Source organism: Marmota marmota, unplaced genomic scaffold (assembly GCF_001458135.2).
Source record: "Marmota marmota marmota unplaced genomic scaffold, marMar, whole genome shotgun sequence".
NCBI classification, from domain to species: domain Eukaryota; kingdom Metazoa; phylum Chordata; class Mammalia; order Rodentia; family Sciuridae; genus Marmota; species Marmota marmota.
In genome coordinates, this window is record NW_025999982.1 from 7839401 (window position 1) to 7856840 (window position 17440).

Consider the following 17440-nt stretch of genomic DNA (forward strand, 5'->3'; position numbering starts at 1 on the left):
GTCCCACCATCCCACTGAGCATCTCCTGGGCCTAGTCACTAGGCAGGAAGAACAGAAATAAGAGAGCAGGAGAACAAAGGAAGTCTAGGACATATTTTAAAAAGGCAGGACACCTTGATTCTTGGGATACCAGGATACCAGCTATGGCCCCCCACTCCCTCCTGGGAGAAGTCTATGTTACCCTTTTTAAATGAACCCTGCTTTATATGCTTGCCTTGGCGTGCTTCTCTAATATTCAAACTTCCACATGTGAGGGAGCAGAACTCGTCACCGATAACCAGCGGTATCAGAGGGACCCAGGTTTATGGCAGAGCTGCATCCCTTTCCCCTCAACAGCTATTTGCAATGTAATCCTGTTGATCACCACAGGCTCTCTACCTCCTCACCTGCCAAGATGTTTTGCTTACTCTAACATAAGGTGGGGAGTGGCTGGGTGAAGGAGCCGCCAAAATAAATCTGGGAATCGAGCAGGTGAGAGGACCAAGGAGCATGACTTGGCAGAAACCAGAGAACTGGAGGAGCAGGGAGCGGTGGGGAGTGCTCTCAGGCCCTCCATCCTGCCTCTCCTCCCACACTGCAGGTCCTACTTGCCTTCTCTCATTCTTTTTCTCTTTTCCTTAAATCTTCTGGAGGGAAAAAAAAATATCCACACCAAAGTCATCCAGGATTCAGAGGGGATTATTGGGCGGACAGGGGCCTCACTCACTCAGGACTGGCTGGGGCATGTCAAGGAAGTAGAAAGCTCCAGGCTGCCCACATTCCCAGGGCCCCAACCTGGAGCAGGCAGCTTCCCCTGCAGGAAGCCCTCTCACAGGATTTCATATCTCCAGCATGGAGCAAAGTACGTTGGTACCAAGTGTTGAACCGTCGTGTCAAGGCCTATCTAATGGAATGAGAAAGGTGGCGTATGGAAAATCCACTTACACTGCTTCTGGGCTGGTCTCTGCTATAAAAACAGCTTAACCTAATACAAGGTTCTCAATCTTGGCTGCACATCAAAGTCACCTGAAGAGCTTCTAGAAGTCCTAAGGACAGAGCCCCACCCCAAAGATTCTTACTCAATTGAGAATGCAGCCAGGGTTCACCATGGGTGTAGTGACACCAGGATCAGGTGCCATTCTAGTTTGAGGGTGGTAGTCATGATTCATGAGATAGGTAAACCCGGATTATAAACCTCAACTTGCTGTTGAGCAGGTGTCCTGAGTTCTCTGAACTTTTAAGTTTCTTCCTCTAGAAAGTGGAGATAATAATCCTATTATTCTACTCTTAATCCTATTATTCTATTCAGTTGGAGGAGTTCCTGACACATAAGTAATCACTGTCACTTTCTTAACTCCTACATCAGATGTATGTGTCCAACTCTACTAATGGCACATGGCTTGCGACTGACTTTCAGATCTGCCACCACATTACCCAAAGAAGGACATAGGGGGTCCAAGTTCCTCTAAGACCACTGATAGTAGTGCTACTAACCAGGCTCTAGGCAGCCTTCCATATGCTACTGTTTATCTCTTATATATCCCATACTCACTGGGGTACAGGAGGTGGGAAAGGGTATTACCAAGGCAGTTAAGGGAAGAACCTCACCCTTAAGGGCATTTGGCTGGAAAGGTAAAGGCCAGCTACCCAATAGCTCTAGAATCTAGATAGAATAGCAGGGTTACTTAAGAGAAAAAAAACACATGCCAAACTAATTTATCAATGGTCCCAATTTACCTGCTATTGGGATGATGTATTACCACGGATTCCTCAAAATTAATCTATTCAGTAAGAGGACACAAAGTACCTGGAGCTTCAGAAGAAAGAGGGGTAAACCTGGGCTGCACTAAATCCTGCAGAGAGGGTTGTGTGGGCCACCCCAATCACTGTGGCAGGTCCCCACTTACCCAGACACCACCATGACCCTTTTGTACCTGTGGAAGCTGTTCAACCTGTCTTCAGACCCAGCCAAGAATTCCCCCTTCCACTGTCTTCACAGCCAATTCCCACTTACTTCTCACTTCTCCCTCTCATGGCCACATCCGGACACAAACAATGCCCAGTGACTTTTCATTCTGGCTCTTCCAAAACAGATCCCTGTGAGGGGTGGGGAAAGGGACTCCACTGAAAGGGAAGGTGGGACAGGGGTTCCAGATGCCCCCACCCCTGCTCATATCAACTGGAAAGCTCTGTGGATGAGTTCATCAGATATATATATCTCATCACACCTCTGAGATTCTCTTGAAGATGGATTTCTGTACCCTCTCCTACTGCATGAGCTAGTCCAACCTTCTGAATTTGTAGACATGAAGCAAGGAAAAGTGACAGTCCCACAACCAGGTGAAATTGGAGGCAGATGGAGAATGACAGTAGGACTCCCTGTCCAGTGCTCAGCCTGCTATTCCCATACTCTCTACTTGCATTTCAAGAAGTCAAATACATCTGCTGATGCCCCTGCCCACACAGCTGTGTGTCAAGTGCCATAGGGAAATACCTAGAAAGGCAGAGGAGTCCCTGGCATTGAGGAGTTCCCAGTATTCAGAAATCAGATGTGATTGTTCAGCTGATAGGACCATCCTGCATGTCTGGGGGACTGGGGAGAAACTGATAGGACAGCGCCTGCCAAGGATAGCAAGGATAATAATTAGCACAAATGCTTATGTAACACAGAGGAAAGTCTGGCACATGGAGGTGCTAAGTATATATGTTAGAATATATTAACTGTTAACATCCTATATGGCACAGATGCTGTGACAAAACAGAGGTTCTGAGAAGTAACTTGCTGAAACTCAAACTTCTAATAAGGGGCAGGATTCAAACCCTGCCCCAGAGCCTATCTCTGTTCTTCCTGCTACATCCAATCTGCCCTTGCAGGGTAAACAAAGAGTAGCACAGCTCCTCTCCCCAGGATCCACATAAAGTTCTTTCTCCCTTGCTTTACAGTAACCTGAGGGATGATATAGCTGAACCACTTCACCTGAAAATACAGGTCCTACCCACCTGATTCTATTTATTGTGAGGACTAAAGGAGACCATGTATTATTAAGTCACCTAGCATAGGCCCTCTCATGAAAAGTACAAAATAAGGGGGAAGGGTAAGGAAACTTCCCTTTTTGAATTCTTTAAAGATATCGCAGTCATCTCTGAACTTCACTGAGGAAGAGATGGGAAAGCAAAGTTCAAGGATACTAAATTTTTTCTATTTCCAAAAGCAATGCTTATCTTAGGATCCTAGAGCGGCTGAGATTTAGGGAAAGCAAGTGCTCTGGACACAAGCCCACCCTCTCATTGAGAAAGATGGAGAGGTCAATGATTGAGTGATCCAAAGAATCCCAGGACATGCTCTGTCCTGGAAGACTAGAAAAGAAGTAGATTAATCTAGAAAAGATGTTTACCAAATGTAAAAAGATGCTGGGCAAATTTTTCTCTAATCACATGACCAAAACAACAATAAACTTAGAACTTGTTAGGACATGAAAGGCTCTGTGGGGCACTGTCAAGGATGGAGGGCTCCTACCCCAAATCCTAAAGAGAGGCAGAAATCCTTAACCCGGAAAAAGCCACGTCCTGCTCTGTAACCTCTAGAATGAGGCTGAACCCTCCCAAGGGAAACAAAGATGAGGCAGAAAGAGCAAGCAAAAGGACACAGCACAAAGCCCTGCGATTACAAAGTAATAACTGACTGTTGGTGACATTTTTAGTGTCACATTATGATGAAGCTGTTATCACAGGAACACCTTATCACACACAGACACCCTCCACTCAGGGCATAACGAGAGAAAAGGTAAAAAAGTGAGACGGGGCTGAGGAGTACTTACAAAACACCTCACAAGATGCAAAGTCCCATTCCTTGGCGGCCCCTATTTTCTGCAAACTGAGTCCTGGAAGCGGGTAACAGGTCTGGGACGGGGGTTCTGAAGCGAGCCTCCAAGGAGCCGCTCCTGCTGGGCTAGCAGGTGAGCCCAAGCAGCCCATCTGGGGAACACATTCGCTGCCTGCCTGAACGCCAAGAGGGTCCCAGAAGGGGCTCGGAGTACAGATCTGGTGCTTCTCTAGGGAAGGGGTGAAATGCTCCGGCCTGGACGGGAAAGGTGCGGGTGCAGGGGGCTCACCTCTGTGGCGGGTTGGGAGGGCTCCCCGGGGTGGGGCTGCGTCACAGGAGCCCCGGAGCTGCAGCCCCGGACACTGGACCGCACGAGCCGCTCCAGCATCCGGGACACGGGCCTCGCCGCCATGAAGCCTGCCCGCGGGGAGCGCCTCGGCGGTGTCCGGCCACGGAGCGCTCTAGCCCCGGCCTCCGCTGCCTGGGTCGTCCGGGAGAGGGCGGCGCCCGCGCAGCCAATCGGCGAGGGCGCCGCGCGGCCTTCTGGGAGCTGTAGTCCTCTTGCCCCGCCCCTTGCCGGGGCAGGGTGCGCTTTCTCCGGCAGAAGCGTCAACTCCAGGGTAACAGCAAAGCTCTTTTTGTCCAGCCTTCTCTGGTCCTGAATTTAGAACGTGCTGTGACAGGTGGAAAGCGCTATAGTCAGGGTAGGAAGAGGGCCAGGAGTAAAGGGCACTGCCTTGGGTGCAGGATTTAAGGGAGTGCCAGTAAAACTCAATTACTAAGGTCAAATTTCAGTGCTGTATTGCGAAAATTCAAAGTTAATGCAAAAACAAACAAACAAAACCCACCAACCATGAAATATTGAATTTTACACAAAAATGAGACCGATCTTACAGCTGGAGGACTCGCCTCACTCACTTTGAAGGAGGATAAAAGAAGAAATAGGTAGACATTCGGGAAAGAAAATAGGATTTTAATCCACGAGTTCTGCATATTTATTCAGGCCTGTCTTGCCCTAAGCCAGTCTCTCTTCCAGGCCTGTTATTCCCACAAATTCCTGGGAAATTTATAAATCTACCACTGCATTGTTAATTCGTCCCCCAGCAATTAGATTAAGCAAAGAGGTACCACATCTTTTTTTTTTCTTTTCTTTTTTTGGGTATAGGGGTTTGAACTCAGGGGCACTCAACCATTGAGTCACATCCCCAGCTCTATTTTATTTTTATTTAGAGACAGGGTTTCACCGAGTTGCTTAGCACCTCGGTTTTGCTGAGGGTGGCTTTGAACTTGTAATCCTCCTGTCTCAGCCTCTTGAGCCGCTGGGATTACAGGCATTGGACACCTTGCCTTGCAAGGTACCACGTCTGGTTGAACCTATAATTGAGGGAACTTTCTGGTGCTATTGATCATGTAACAAATACCATATCAACCTAAGAATTCTGAGGTTGACCAGACCACCAGACACTATCTTGAAATGACCAGACTGATACCATTCCTATATAACCTTTCCATACCCACTCCTCACCCAGTTTCCTTTAAAAGAAGAACTAGGAAACCCCTCCCCCATCGAAGGCATCTCTGACATTCAGGATAGCCCTATTCTCCCTTAAATGTCTATTTCTTGCTTTACCACCCAAATCATCTCTTTTCAGATCTCTCTCCCTCTCCCTTGAATTTGTGTCTACTTTCCTAAATAAACCTACCTTTGGATAGTGCTAAAATTATTTTCTGTTATGTGTGTCAAGAACCCCGCTGCTCCAGAGTCAAATTTACCCTTCTCTCCCAAAATTCTTCTGACCCTTCTTAGGAGACACCTTTTCATATCATAACATCCTCTCTGCCCTAGCCCAGACTCTGGTTGTAGGACAGTCAGTTCCCTCTTTCAAGATACCCTTCTCTGATTGTGCCCACAAAGGACTCTAACAATCCTTCCCTCTTGTTTCAGAAAAGGTGTTAATAGAAGAAGTCAAAGGAGGCGTGGAAATGGCTTTTGGAATGCTTCCTACACACCAGGCACTACAGTAAACATCATTGAAGACAACAATGCTGGCATCAATGGTGTGTTCATTTTGCAAGTGAGGAAACAGGCTTAGGGAGGCTTGGCAACTTTCATAAAGGCACATACCCGATAGGTGTCAGAACTGGATTCCAAATTGAGAATAATCCAACTCCAACAAGTATACACTTAAGATTCAGTATGTGTCAAAGGAAATAGTGGTGGTTTCAGAAAGTCTCTGAAAAAAAAAAAGTCTTTTGAGATTTTGGATGATAATGCATACTTAATAATGAATTTAAATACTAAGCAGCATTATGCTCAAATCAGTCTGTCCCTTATATCCAAAACATAATTGCCACGGAATTGCAGAATCAAACTATCAGAACAGACTTGCTGCCAGTGTATATTAGGAAATGGCATGATGCCTGTCTCGAAGAATTGAGAGATTAGTCAGGGAGGAAAGAATAATTGACTATAACTGACTTTTACAAATGCAGACTGACTTTTACAAATGCAGAGAGGCTATCAGAAAGGTTGGGATGATTTTAGTTTTAGATTCAGGCTGTGTTTCTCATAGCAATACACAAAGTTCAGACAACACATGGTAGTAGTAGTTATGTCCAATCTGTTTGAAACTGGTGGGATAGGTCTCACAGTCTGTTTTCAAGGGGCCCGAGGACCCACGGAGGACTGATCAAACTCTGCCCACTTAAATGTGTCTGAATTTTTCAGCAGAACTGAGTTGGGAGTGAGGACAGCTACCATATTTAAAATGCATGAGGCCTGAAGAACCCTCAGGAGTGTTCTCAACCTCAGGCAAGAAGGACCTCATTTTCATATAACAAAATGAACTTGATACAGCAGCAAATCCCTAGAATTTGAAGGAAGCAGAACATCTGTGTTGGTTTTTAATCAGGTCTATTAGTTTCCTATGGCTGCTATAACAAACTACCACAAATAGTTTAAAACAGTATATTCTCTTATGGTTCTGGAGGCTAGAAGTTTGAAGTCTTAACAGAACAAAAAACAAGATATGCTGACAGGACACACTACTTCCAGGGGTTCCATTAGAGTGTTTCAGTTGCCTTTTCCTGTATCTGGAGTCACATTCCCTGGTTCATGTACCTCTCCCTCCTTCAAATAGTGTAGCATCTTCTGTGATTGCTTCCATCACATGGCCTCTTGTTTTAAGTGTCTTTATAAGAGGGAGGCTAAGGGAAATGTATCATTTTACTTAGGGTTCACTTAGGTAAGTGCTTTTATCATGAACCTTTTTGGGGGTTGAGGGATGGAAGACAGTTGGGAGCAGGGAACTGAGGATAGGGTAATGAGAGAAGTATCCCCGCTGGCCAGGGACTAGACAGACCACTAAAGGTAATTATGGTGTGTTAAATCTTTTAAATGGGTCTTCCAAGGCAATCTTATGCCTTCCAAAGGCATCCCCCATTTTTGAGCCCATAAACTGCTGCCAGCTGCAGGAAACTTTTCTAGATTCCAACCTCTTCATCCAAATTGCAGTAGGCCCAAGGGAAGGGATAAACTCTTTAAAATGTTTTTGTCAGTGCATTATAATTATACATATTGGTGGAATTCACTTTGACACATTTATACATACATGTAATATTTTTTGCTACATTTTCACTCCCTAGTTCTCTCCCTTTCCCTCCTTTATTCCCTCCCTGTTCTTTTACTTCACTGGTCTTCATTTTTCAATGGGTGCATTATATACATAAAAGTAGAATTTGTTCTGATGTATTCAATATACAAGCACATGAGCACAATTTGGTTAATTTCATTCTGTAGTTCCTCCCCTTTCCCATCTCTCTTCCCCCCAAAGTCTCCTTTCTCTACTCCACTGTTCTCCCATTTTTGTGGATCCCCCACATACATTTTTAATTCCTTATTTATCTGTAGTTTCTGCATACGAGAGAAAATATTTGACCCTTGACTTTGAGTCTGGTTTATTTCACTTAGCAAGATGTTTTCCAGTTCCTTCCATTTACCAGCAATTGATGTAATTTCATTCTTTATGAATAAAACTCCATTGTGCATATCTGTCACATTTTCTTTATTCATTCAATCTGTTGGCAAGTACCTGGGCGGGTTTTGTAACTTGGCTACCATGAATTATGCTGCTACAAACATTGACATGCATGTATCACTATAGTGTGCCAATTTTAGTTCTCTTGGATAAGTATTGAGGAGTGAGATAGCTGAAAAGTGAATTAAACAGACATTTCCGGAAAGAAATGTAAGTGGCCAATAAAAATAGGAAAAAAGGTCCAAAATTCCCAGCAATCAGGGAAATGCAAATCAAGACTACATTGAGATTTCATCTTACTCCAGTTAGAATGGCAATCATCAAGAACACACATAATAAATGCTAGCAAGGATGGGGGTGGGTAAGTACACTCATACATTGTCGGGTGGGACTGCAAATTTGCATAACCACTTTGGAAATTTCTCCACGAACTCACCTGTTATAGACACTTGGAACTCTGGTGTTGAACAAGACCTTTAAAGCTTACTCAGGTTAGTTTGTAAGATGAAATCTCTATAATATTGCAAATGTAGACACCTCTAATGCAGGTAGACTCACTGGCTTCCTGATATTCCCATCTTAAATGCTTTCCTAAAATTCTTATTTGTATTGAGCAAAAATATATCTCTTGTTGTCAACATATGGTGATTATCTTTAGGATTGATCCTTTAAGTTACCATGTGAAGGCATAAGATTGCCTTTAGGGACCCATTTCAAAGATTTAACACACTATAAACTCTAGTAGTCTGGTCTCTGGCCAATTGATAAATATTTCTCTCATTGTTCTACCACCTGTTCCCTCCCCACCTGTCTTCCATCCTTCACTTCCCAATATGGATTCGTGATTAAGTGTTGTGATAGAGATTTATTTCCACATCTCCAGGCATTAAGAGCTCACAGACCAGAAAAGGACTTTGATCTGAAGAGTCCTTGGATATGTGGTGGGGGGCGGGGAATCTAGAGACCCCTGAAATTGGATGCATAGTATTGTATATATACCTTTTTTTCCCCACGGGTTCAAAGAGGCCCAAGACTGTGCCTCCCAGATATGGGGCATCCTGGTCCAGAAATCACCCTCTGTAATTTCTTCCTGTTGCCCCTCTATTCTGCCCCTGGAGCCCTCTCTATGCCCTCTTTTGTTCAAGAGCTCTCCTCTTCACAATAGTAGCAGTTATTGACAAGCCTTGTAGACATTATGGGAATCACTGCAGCATTGTCCTCTATCTTCCCAAGTACAACCGAGTTTAAGTCCTATGGCTGATTGCTCTTTTGCAAAATGATGGCAATAGTAACTCCTTTCTCACAAGTTTTTCTAGAGCTTTGTTACCCAACAGAACCTGCAAGGGTGGAAATATTCCAAGTCTTCCTGTGGCTGTTGAGTACTCAAAATGTGACTACTGTAACCGAGGAATTGAATTTTAAATTCAAATTAATTTGTGTGTCAACAGTCGCATGTGAATACTCTCTATTGTTCACTGCTGTTCTAGAACCTGATTTCCTCCAAAAAGATGACAAATTAATCCTCCCCTGGCATCGGTTTGTAACTTGCTTATAATCAACACAGCAAGACGAAAGTGTGCTACAAGACATCTGAGTCTAGATCAGAAAAATAGGATCTAACTTCCACCTCACAACTCACCTCTAGTAATCTGTTCTCTCACTGATTAGGAGATATTTGCTCCTTATACCCCATCCATTCTCTCCCCACATGTGTAAATCTCCTAACTCTCCAAAAAGATCTAGGATGGGATTTCTGATCATTTGTCAGTCAGATTTCCCTTAAAAATTCTGCTGAGATAGTATCTTGCCAACTTGCTTAGACTGTCCTGCAACCCATGATCCTCGGTCTCAGCCTCCCACATAGCTGGGATTACAAGCACACACCACTGTGCCTGGCTGCCATCTGTTCTTGCTGGTTCCCCAAGTCAAAAATTTTCCCTTATGTCCATTGCTAATAGTGGCCATTACAACAGAGTGATATAATTCATACTTTCTGCATTATAAGCCTTTGAGGGCTGGTGCCAAATCTAAATCATCTGCAATCAGAGCACCTGGTGTGGTGTTTAATGAACTGTATGTTCCCAGTAAGTGTGCATTAAACTATGGTTTCCATATTCTTGGATTGCCACTCCAGTGAGGTGGCTGTATCAGTCAGGAGGGTCCAAATTGTACTGTTAACACTTGTAGATTTCGGCTGTTGAGGTGTTAGGGTGATTCTCTCACTTGTGTACGTGTCCAGCAAGGGCTAGCTGGGGACTTTGTTTCCCATCAGTGTTGTCATCTCTCAGGGTCCCAGGCTGATGGGGCAGTTAATATCTGCATACAACATGGATGGTTACCAAGAGGGGAAAAGAGTGGCACAGAACAAATGGCTTTAGAGCTTCTTCCTGAATTTGCCACATATTACTGTTTGAAGTATGTCACGTGGCCACATCTAATTTCAAAGGGAAAAGAAGTTTAGTCTTATCAATAGAGGAAGCAGATATTTGTGAGCAGTAAGATGAACTTGCCACAGGAGCAAATTTTCCCTCACACTCTAATGTATCATTCAGGTTCCCATTCTCCTGGACAAGGCTTGGGTTTTCTCGATCCTGTTACTCCCATTGCAGGCTGGAACAGTCATGGCAGCCTGGGTCCCTGTCAATCATAGTCCTAGCACCATGACATGCAGGGCTCAGCATTCTCTTGTTTTGAGTCTGTCAGTAAAATTAAGAACATTTCTGAAAATCTCTAATTCAGCTGTTCTCAAGCTGGATTTCCAAGGTCAAAACGATTTTCCTAATAACAGAAAGCTATTGTTTGCCATTTCCACTTTCCTGCTCTTATGACTACACAGGGGAATTTTCCAGGGGCTACAAAATGGGGCGATTCTAGATGAGGCTGCATGCAGAAGCAGAGATGAGAATCCAGCTGCCTTCTGCTAAACCGCACATTAAAGACATCTGCAAAAATTAAGTAAATGCCATTCCTAGTTTGTTTTAGAAAATAGCTATTTTAATAAAAGCATTCTGTTAATGTGTAATCGGTATTATTGGCATTTTAAATAAGTATTTTAAAGACTTCTCAGCTTTAATTTGTAATATAGCTGTAATATAGCCAATTAATATTAAATGTTTCAAGATACCTATTGTATGATGTGGTTGCTATAGTAATTGTGTATTCTTGAAAATTCCCAAGAGTAGATTTTAAGGGTTGTTACTACAAAAAAAAATGAGATAATGCAAAATGCAATATGCATTATAGCCATTCCACAATGCATATATATTTAAAAAAATATTGAATATTACAAATATAATTTTTATTTTTCAATTAGATTTTAAACTAAAAAATTTGAGACAAAAAGTTTGATAATTGTTGCCTTAATACATATTCCTATGTCTTTTGGAGACCCAGAAGTATCCTAACAATGGGATTTTGTTTTGTGGAACTAAACTCAGGCATGCTCTACCACTGAGCTGCCTCCCCAACCCTTTAATTTTGAGATAGACTCGCTAAATTGCCCAGGCTGGCCTCAAACTTGTGACTCTCCTGCCTCAGCCTCTGAGTAGCTGGGATCATAGGCATATCTCACTGCATCTGGCTTAATAGTTTTTCATAACTGCTGTGTGTCCACTCGTCCCTTCAAACTATTAAAATAAAGTGGAACAAATACATGTCTCTCCTCCATTCCCTAGAATCTTGGAGTGGCTTCCAGCTTTGCTAAGGAGATAACATGGGGATGATGGCTTCAGGGGTTCTTTCATGGCTGACCAGGTTCAACATGAGCCCCCTGCTGGGGAATTAGCCCTGTGTTTCACTTCCACCTTCTTGCATATAATGTCTCCCTGCCCCCCACCCCATTTAGGATTCTGATTAGAAATCAAAAACTGGTCTTCAGATTTGTTGTGAAGTCAATCATAAAAACAACAGAGCACTTGCTTATGTGTTATGATACTGTTTAGGGGGCAAGGGGTCCTTTACCATAGTCACTGAAACCATCTTTTCCCATATGAAAGAACTTGAAGAGATTAGTCCCTTGGGGTTCATCAAACAGTTTTTATTATAATTAGGTGATTCCTATAAGGGATCCACGGGTTCATTACAAACCATGAATACCTCAGCTCTAATTAGTTTAATTATGTGCCTAAAATAGGTAGCTGCTGAGAACATTAATAGGAAGTAGGATAGGTAGGTGTGGAAATGAGGGGGGAAGACTTAGAAGGTTCAGGGAATGCCAAGGAGGATGGGTCCCAATAGGGCCCCACAAGACAGATCTTCTAGATCTTTCTCAGCGGTCCTGTAACCCTATTATGAAACTGTTTGTCTTGCTGATCTCCTCCTGGTGTATGGTAGGTCTTCAATGAAAAGATAGGGCTTTGTTCCCTTCCCTTAAGTCGGGGCTGGACTAGGACCTCCTCCGCAAGCAAGATCCGGTTATACTGTCTGGGTCATGTGATTGATTGATAATTACTCCAATCAGCTTTAAGTGAGTGGGGAATATCCCAGAAGGTCTTCCTGCTTGTAGAACTGAACTGGCCAGAACCTGCGGCTTGTCCTCCTGGAGCAGCTGGGGAGGGGCAAGCCTTTGTGGGTAGGCAAATAATGAATCAGGAAAAGCTCAGCCTTGGCAGTGGGGTGATCTGACTGCCAGTCCTCACTTGCTACAAATTTATTGCCTAATCTTGGGTCAGTTAAGTTCTCTGCTTTCCTCATATGCCAAAGGGAAAGCTGCCTGTTTTTTTACCTATTTCATAATGTGGCAATTGCCCAAAACAAAACAAAAGTTTTAAAAACACAACCAAACTTGCTGTATTAAAATCCAAGATGAAACAAAGTTAAGGAAACTGTCTAGAGCCAGGCGCCGTGGTGCACTCCTGTAATCCCAGCAGCTCAGGGGGCTGAGGCAGGAGAATTGCTAGTTCAAAGCCAGCCTCAGCAATGGCGAGGTGCTAAGCAACTCAGTGAGACCCTGTGTCTAAGTAACACACAAAATAGGGTTGGGGATGTGGCTCAGTGGTTGAGTACCCCCGAGTTCAATCCCCAGGATCAAAAAAGAAAAAAAAAAAACTGGTCTAAGGGTACATAGCTAGAAGTGGCAAGGCTTGAGATTGGAATCTGAAAGTCCAGCTCCAGAATCCAGCTTGAGGCACTATGCTCTGCAGGTGTCCTTGTCCCTAATTGCATTCCTGCACATAGTCCCTTTATAAAGTCTCTTCCAGTGTCCCTTTGACTCTCCCATCTTTCCTGCTGTTCTGCACAATATGCTGTTGACTTCCACAATGTCACATCATAGTTAAGAGGGGCAGAGGAATACCTAAAAAAACTAAGGTTGAGTTATAAAGAACTTTGTTTTATCAACGCCAAAGCCAAGTTTTAGGTAAATAAATTCTATTAATCTAAATGTAAAATATAATCTGATTTATTAAAAAAGAATATTATGGAGTTGAAGTGAATGAGATCAGGAGTTCAAAATTTCTTATATGAAGGCTGAGGGGCTGAGGTAAATTTTTGGAATTTAGAAGTATTTCAGAGTTTTGAAAAATCATACTGAATATTGTACATATTGAATGCATCTGTGAAAGTGGATGGACACAGCACCTATCACAGAGACTGGAAAAGCCTCAAGTAGTCAATTAAATTTTCTGGAAGAAAACATTCACACCAAGTGATATAGATAATTGTCACATTTCTCACAACTAAAACACTCAGGGTCACTCCAGGTGAATTGGGCTGCACAAAATAATCACACAGAGACAGAGATACCTTTTTCTTTGGGTCCTGTGATGGCTCCTCTGATCTTAGGGGTTCATGGAAAGAGAGAGCGAGCATTGGCTGAACCCTTTTATGGAGGAGAAGCCACTCAAATAAGGCAAGGGGTCAGACATACCTTCTGCTTCCCAGGCTGGAACAATGCCCAAGTCACCACGAAATGTAGTGATTGGTCAGAGCCTCTTGCTTCAGGACTGGAAGGCGAGGGTCATTCAGAGCGACTCCCCACAGATAATGTTTACACATAGTTCACAGCAGAAGGTCATGCCACGCTGACATTGAAGTACAGAAATGCTTTCAGTTTTTACAAGTTGTTTGGATTCTGGAATTACATCCAAAGGACTACAGTCTCAGTAATACAAAACTGAGTTAAGATAAACTTGTTTCATCAGCAAGAAAGTTGCACACTTTCTTTTTCTACTTCTAGTTTTCTCCCCAGGAAAGATCAAAGATCAAGGCTGTTTTTCTTTGGTCTTGATCTGGAAGATTTGTTCTTCCTCTGAAGACGGGTGATGGGGGCAGACCCTGCACCGTGAAACTCCTTGATGCTAAGAACTCACAGTTGCTTTGGCCACAGGGTGTGCTTCCAGAAGACTCCATCTTCTCCATGTTTCTCTGGGCTCAGAAGGCGGCCCTGCAGGGATGAACTTCATCCTATGGCTTCTGAGTTGGTGCCATGGGGAGACCTGGCAAGAGACCAGAGGGAGGAGAAGAGATGTGGGGGCATCAGGCTTACGGCTCTTTCTTTGGGTGGCTGCGTCTCTCAATGTCATTGCTTCCCTCAAGATGGTTCTCCTGGGCCTGAGACTCAGAGCTGTCCCCACAACGCAACCTACCTCAGACCTCAAGCCTCTGCAGCCGCCATACATCTCTGGCCAGCAGGGATTGCAAGGGCAGCACACCCTGGCTGGCCGTGCACCACCAGTACTGCCCATTCTGTGCCCAAGGAGCTGCAGAAGCTCAAGGCCAAGACCAGCTTCTCATCAGAGCAAATGGAGCTGCTCCCCTGGAAGTTTAAGCACCTGAGGGGAGACCAGCCCACCATTTACAAGGAGAACCTGGAGCTTAGCCAGAGCCCATTCAAAATCAGCCCCGCCTTCTTTAATAAGAACCAGTGTGAGGGGCCCAGAGGCCTGGCTGATTAGAGCCATTTTGAGGACTTCCTGACCTTCGCATCCTAATTTCAGCCTATTGACCACCACCCTGAGCAAGGATCAGGTGGAGCCGTCTCAGGGAAGCTGAGATTTCTGTTCCGCTTGTAGGACTCCATAGTGACAGCCGCATCATGCTGGAAGAATAGTGAAATGTGAAGTGTTTGAGGAGCTTCTCTCTGCAATGTCCCATATTGAGAAGTGTCAGCGCGCTCCATGGCACATGGGGCCACAAAGGAAGGTGGTATGGGGCAGATGGAACCCTATCAGGTGCACGAGGGGATCACTTTTGAGAACTTCCTGAAAATCTGGCAGGGACTCGACCTCCAGACCAAGATGCACCTTGGCTTCCTTAACATGGAAACCATCGCCCTTTGCCACTGATCTGAGAGAAGCCACCGTTTGTGAGGGGACAGCCTCCACGTGGCCTGGAACAGCTGAGACCTGGTGGATAGCCTTTTGCTGCAGGTCCTATAAATAGTCAATGATCATCCACTCGTCTGTGCCCTTCAGGGCATGGTATGTGGGACTTTGCCTTTTTATTTATCTCTAACAATTTAAAAAAACAGAAGGTTAATGAAAGGAGGGGAAGATTTACTAATGAAGGGGGAGGAGGTTTGTTAATGAAGTGGGAGGAGGTTTGTTAATTAAGGGGGGGGGGAAGGTCCTCCCCACATGGCCCTGTCTCCTCCTGGATGCAGTATAGGATCCCCTCCCCTTGCTCCTTCAGCCTAGGAATGTACACCTCATGTCCCAGACAGACATTGATGTGCAATTACTACCTCCAGGAGGTCATGCTTTCCCTTGGGGGCTCCCTACACCCAGTTATCACTTTTATCTCACTTTATTAATCTCTCCCCAATTTGAGTGTCCTCTGGGTCCTCACAGGACTGGCACAAAAGCCAAGATCAATTAAGAAGTGATAGTAGTTGAACCTATCTGTGTCTATAAGTTGAATTTAAATACTACTTCTAAGAAGTAATTTAATTGACACTTATGCAGAAATAGTATCATTTAAAAACCATTTGTCTATTAAGGAATGGTTTTATAGAAAAATTATGAACTCAACTTTCTCAATATGGGTAATTGATGCTACGCATCTTAAATCCTTCCTGGAACCATACAGGCATGTTGTTGCAAGTCCTAGGGACTCGATGCCATGACTGTGGAAGATGTCTGGGGCTGACCCTCATCCTGCTTGGTTTTAGGGCAGGACAACAGTACTTGGACCAGGATGTACTATCCCGCATGGTCTGGGGATGGTGTCCTATCTGGGCAGTGTCTCTAACAATCACATTACATTCTTTATCACCAAAAGAAATATAATGCAAGCCTGGCTCAGGGGAGGGGGTCTCTACACATGTACAGGTTATGTGAATACAAAGACTGACCAGGACTGATGTGCTAAGGGAAGGCCTCAGAAGAAAACCATTTGTGCTTCCAGAAGGCCCCCCACTCCTGGAGAGGCTCAGTAGGCCAGGGAACTTGCAACCCTTCCAAGGTGGATGGGTAGATAGCATAGGGCAGTGATTATGAGCATTAACTCTAGAGCCAGGATGCTCAGGGTCAGATGCTTTCTCCAGCGCTTACCAGATATGTGGCTCTGACAGGTGAGTATATCCCTCTATGCCTCAGTTTCTTCATAATCAAAGGGGGCAATGGTACCTTTGACTCTTGGGAGTCAGGAGAGAGGAAGGAAGCAATCATTGCCTGCTGGCACATCAACTTTCTGAGTTTTGTTCAAAAAGAAGTATCACATGATCTCACTTATATGTTGAATAATTTGAAAAATAAATCAACTACAGAGATGGAGAATGAACTTATACATACCATGGGTAGAAAAGAGGAAATGGGAAGATGTAGATCAGAGGATACAAAATCATATACAAAATCATAGAATGGAGGATGAGCAAGTTTAGAGATTTGATTGCAACTTGAGGACTAAGGTAGTAAAATTTCATTAGGCATTTTTAAAATAAGTAGATTTTAGGGGTGGTAGGTGTAGCTTGTCTAGTATATGTGAGGACCTGGATTTAATACCTAGTATTTCCAAAAATAAATTATTTAGAAAGTTGGTTTTAGCTGCTCTTGTCATCTTGCCACATACTCAAGAAACTGAAATGATGTATTAACCTGCCTCACTGTATGAATCATTTCACTATGTGTCCAAACATGTTATAAACCTCAGATTTTCTTTTTAAAGTTGACTGACAGTTCTGGAATCAGTAATTTCCTGTCTGGGCCCAAGGATCCTTGTTTACTTTCAGGACAATTTTTCCCCTGGCACATGGTTCATGATCAATAAACGTGGAGGAATGATGCCGGTACAGGTGCATGCAGGAAAAGAGGTCAAGACATTGGGCTCTGTTTTAACAGAGCATACAGAGCTCAGTTGTGGAAAGAAAAAAATGTATGGCCTAACAAGGTGTTGGCTGTGGCCCTCCCCAGCTTATGCAACCAAGGGTCAAAGGGCGAGCTCTGGGGTAACTGCTACACCTCTCCCTGCTCTCACCCCCGATTCTGGCCTCCATTTCAGGAAGAGAAAGTGAAGCCAAGAAAAGCTTATCTATAAGTCAATTGGACCAGTCCCTTCTCTGTTGTTCTGCAAGGATTACTCCTTGGGCACATTGTATTTCCATCTACTTTATTACACTGAAGCCTCTAGCTAATATCTCCTTGAAGAGACTTTCCAAAGGCCCCTT

General features: G+C 44.0%; 1 protein-coding gene, 1 long non-coding RNA gene and 1 pseudogene across 6 annotated transcripts in view; 1 reads left to right on the plus strand and 2 right to left on the minus strand.

Moving 5' to 3' along the window:
* Mocs1 (molybdenum cofactor synthesis 1) overlaps positions 1 to 4308 on the minus strand; it is a 28453-nt gene extending 24145 nt beyond the window's left edge. For 2 of the 5 annotated variants that reach the window (XM_015487688.2, XM_015487687.2), the window contains exon 1: positions 4092 to 4305. In XM_015487688.2, the coding sequence (XP_015343174.1) occupies positions 4092 to 4214 (123 nt within the window). In that variant the 5' untranslated portion in view covers positions 4215 to 4305. Of the gene's footprint in view, positions 1 to 4091 lie in introns of all 5 variants that reach the window. The other 3 variants (XM_048805242.1, XM_048805243.1, XM_015487692.2) reach the window with 3 other exon arrangements.
* LOC125617443 lies at positions 149 to 4085 on the minus strand. Its single transcript, XR_007348443.1, has 3 exons — positions 3798 to 4085; positions 2474 to 2598; positions 149 to 2076 (listed from the first exon to the last, which is right to left on the minus strand). It is a non-coding gene; the product is annotated as an uncharacterized LOC125617443 (long non-coding RNA).
* LOC107143625 lies at positions 4213 to 15158 on the plus strand (annotated as a pseudogene).
* The last annotated feature ends 2282 nt before the right edge of the window (positions 15159 to 17440 follow it).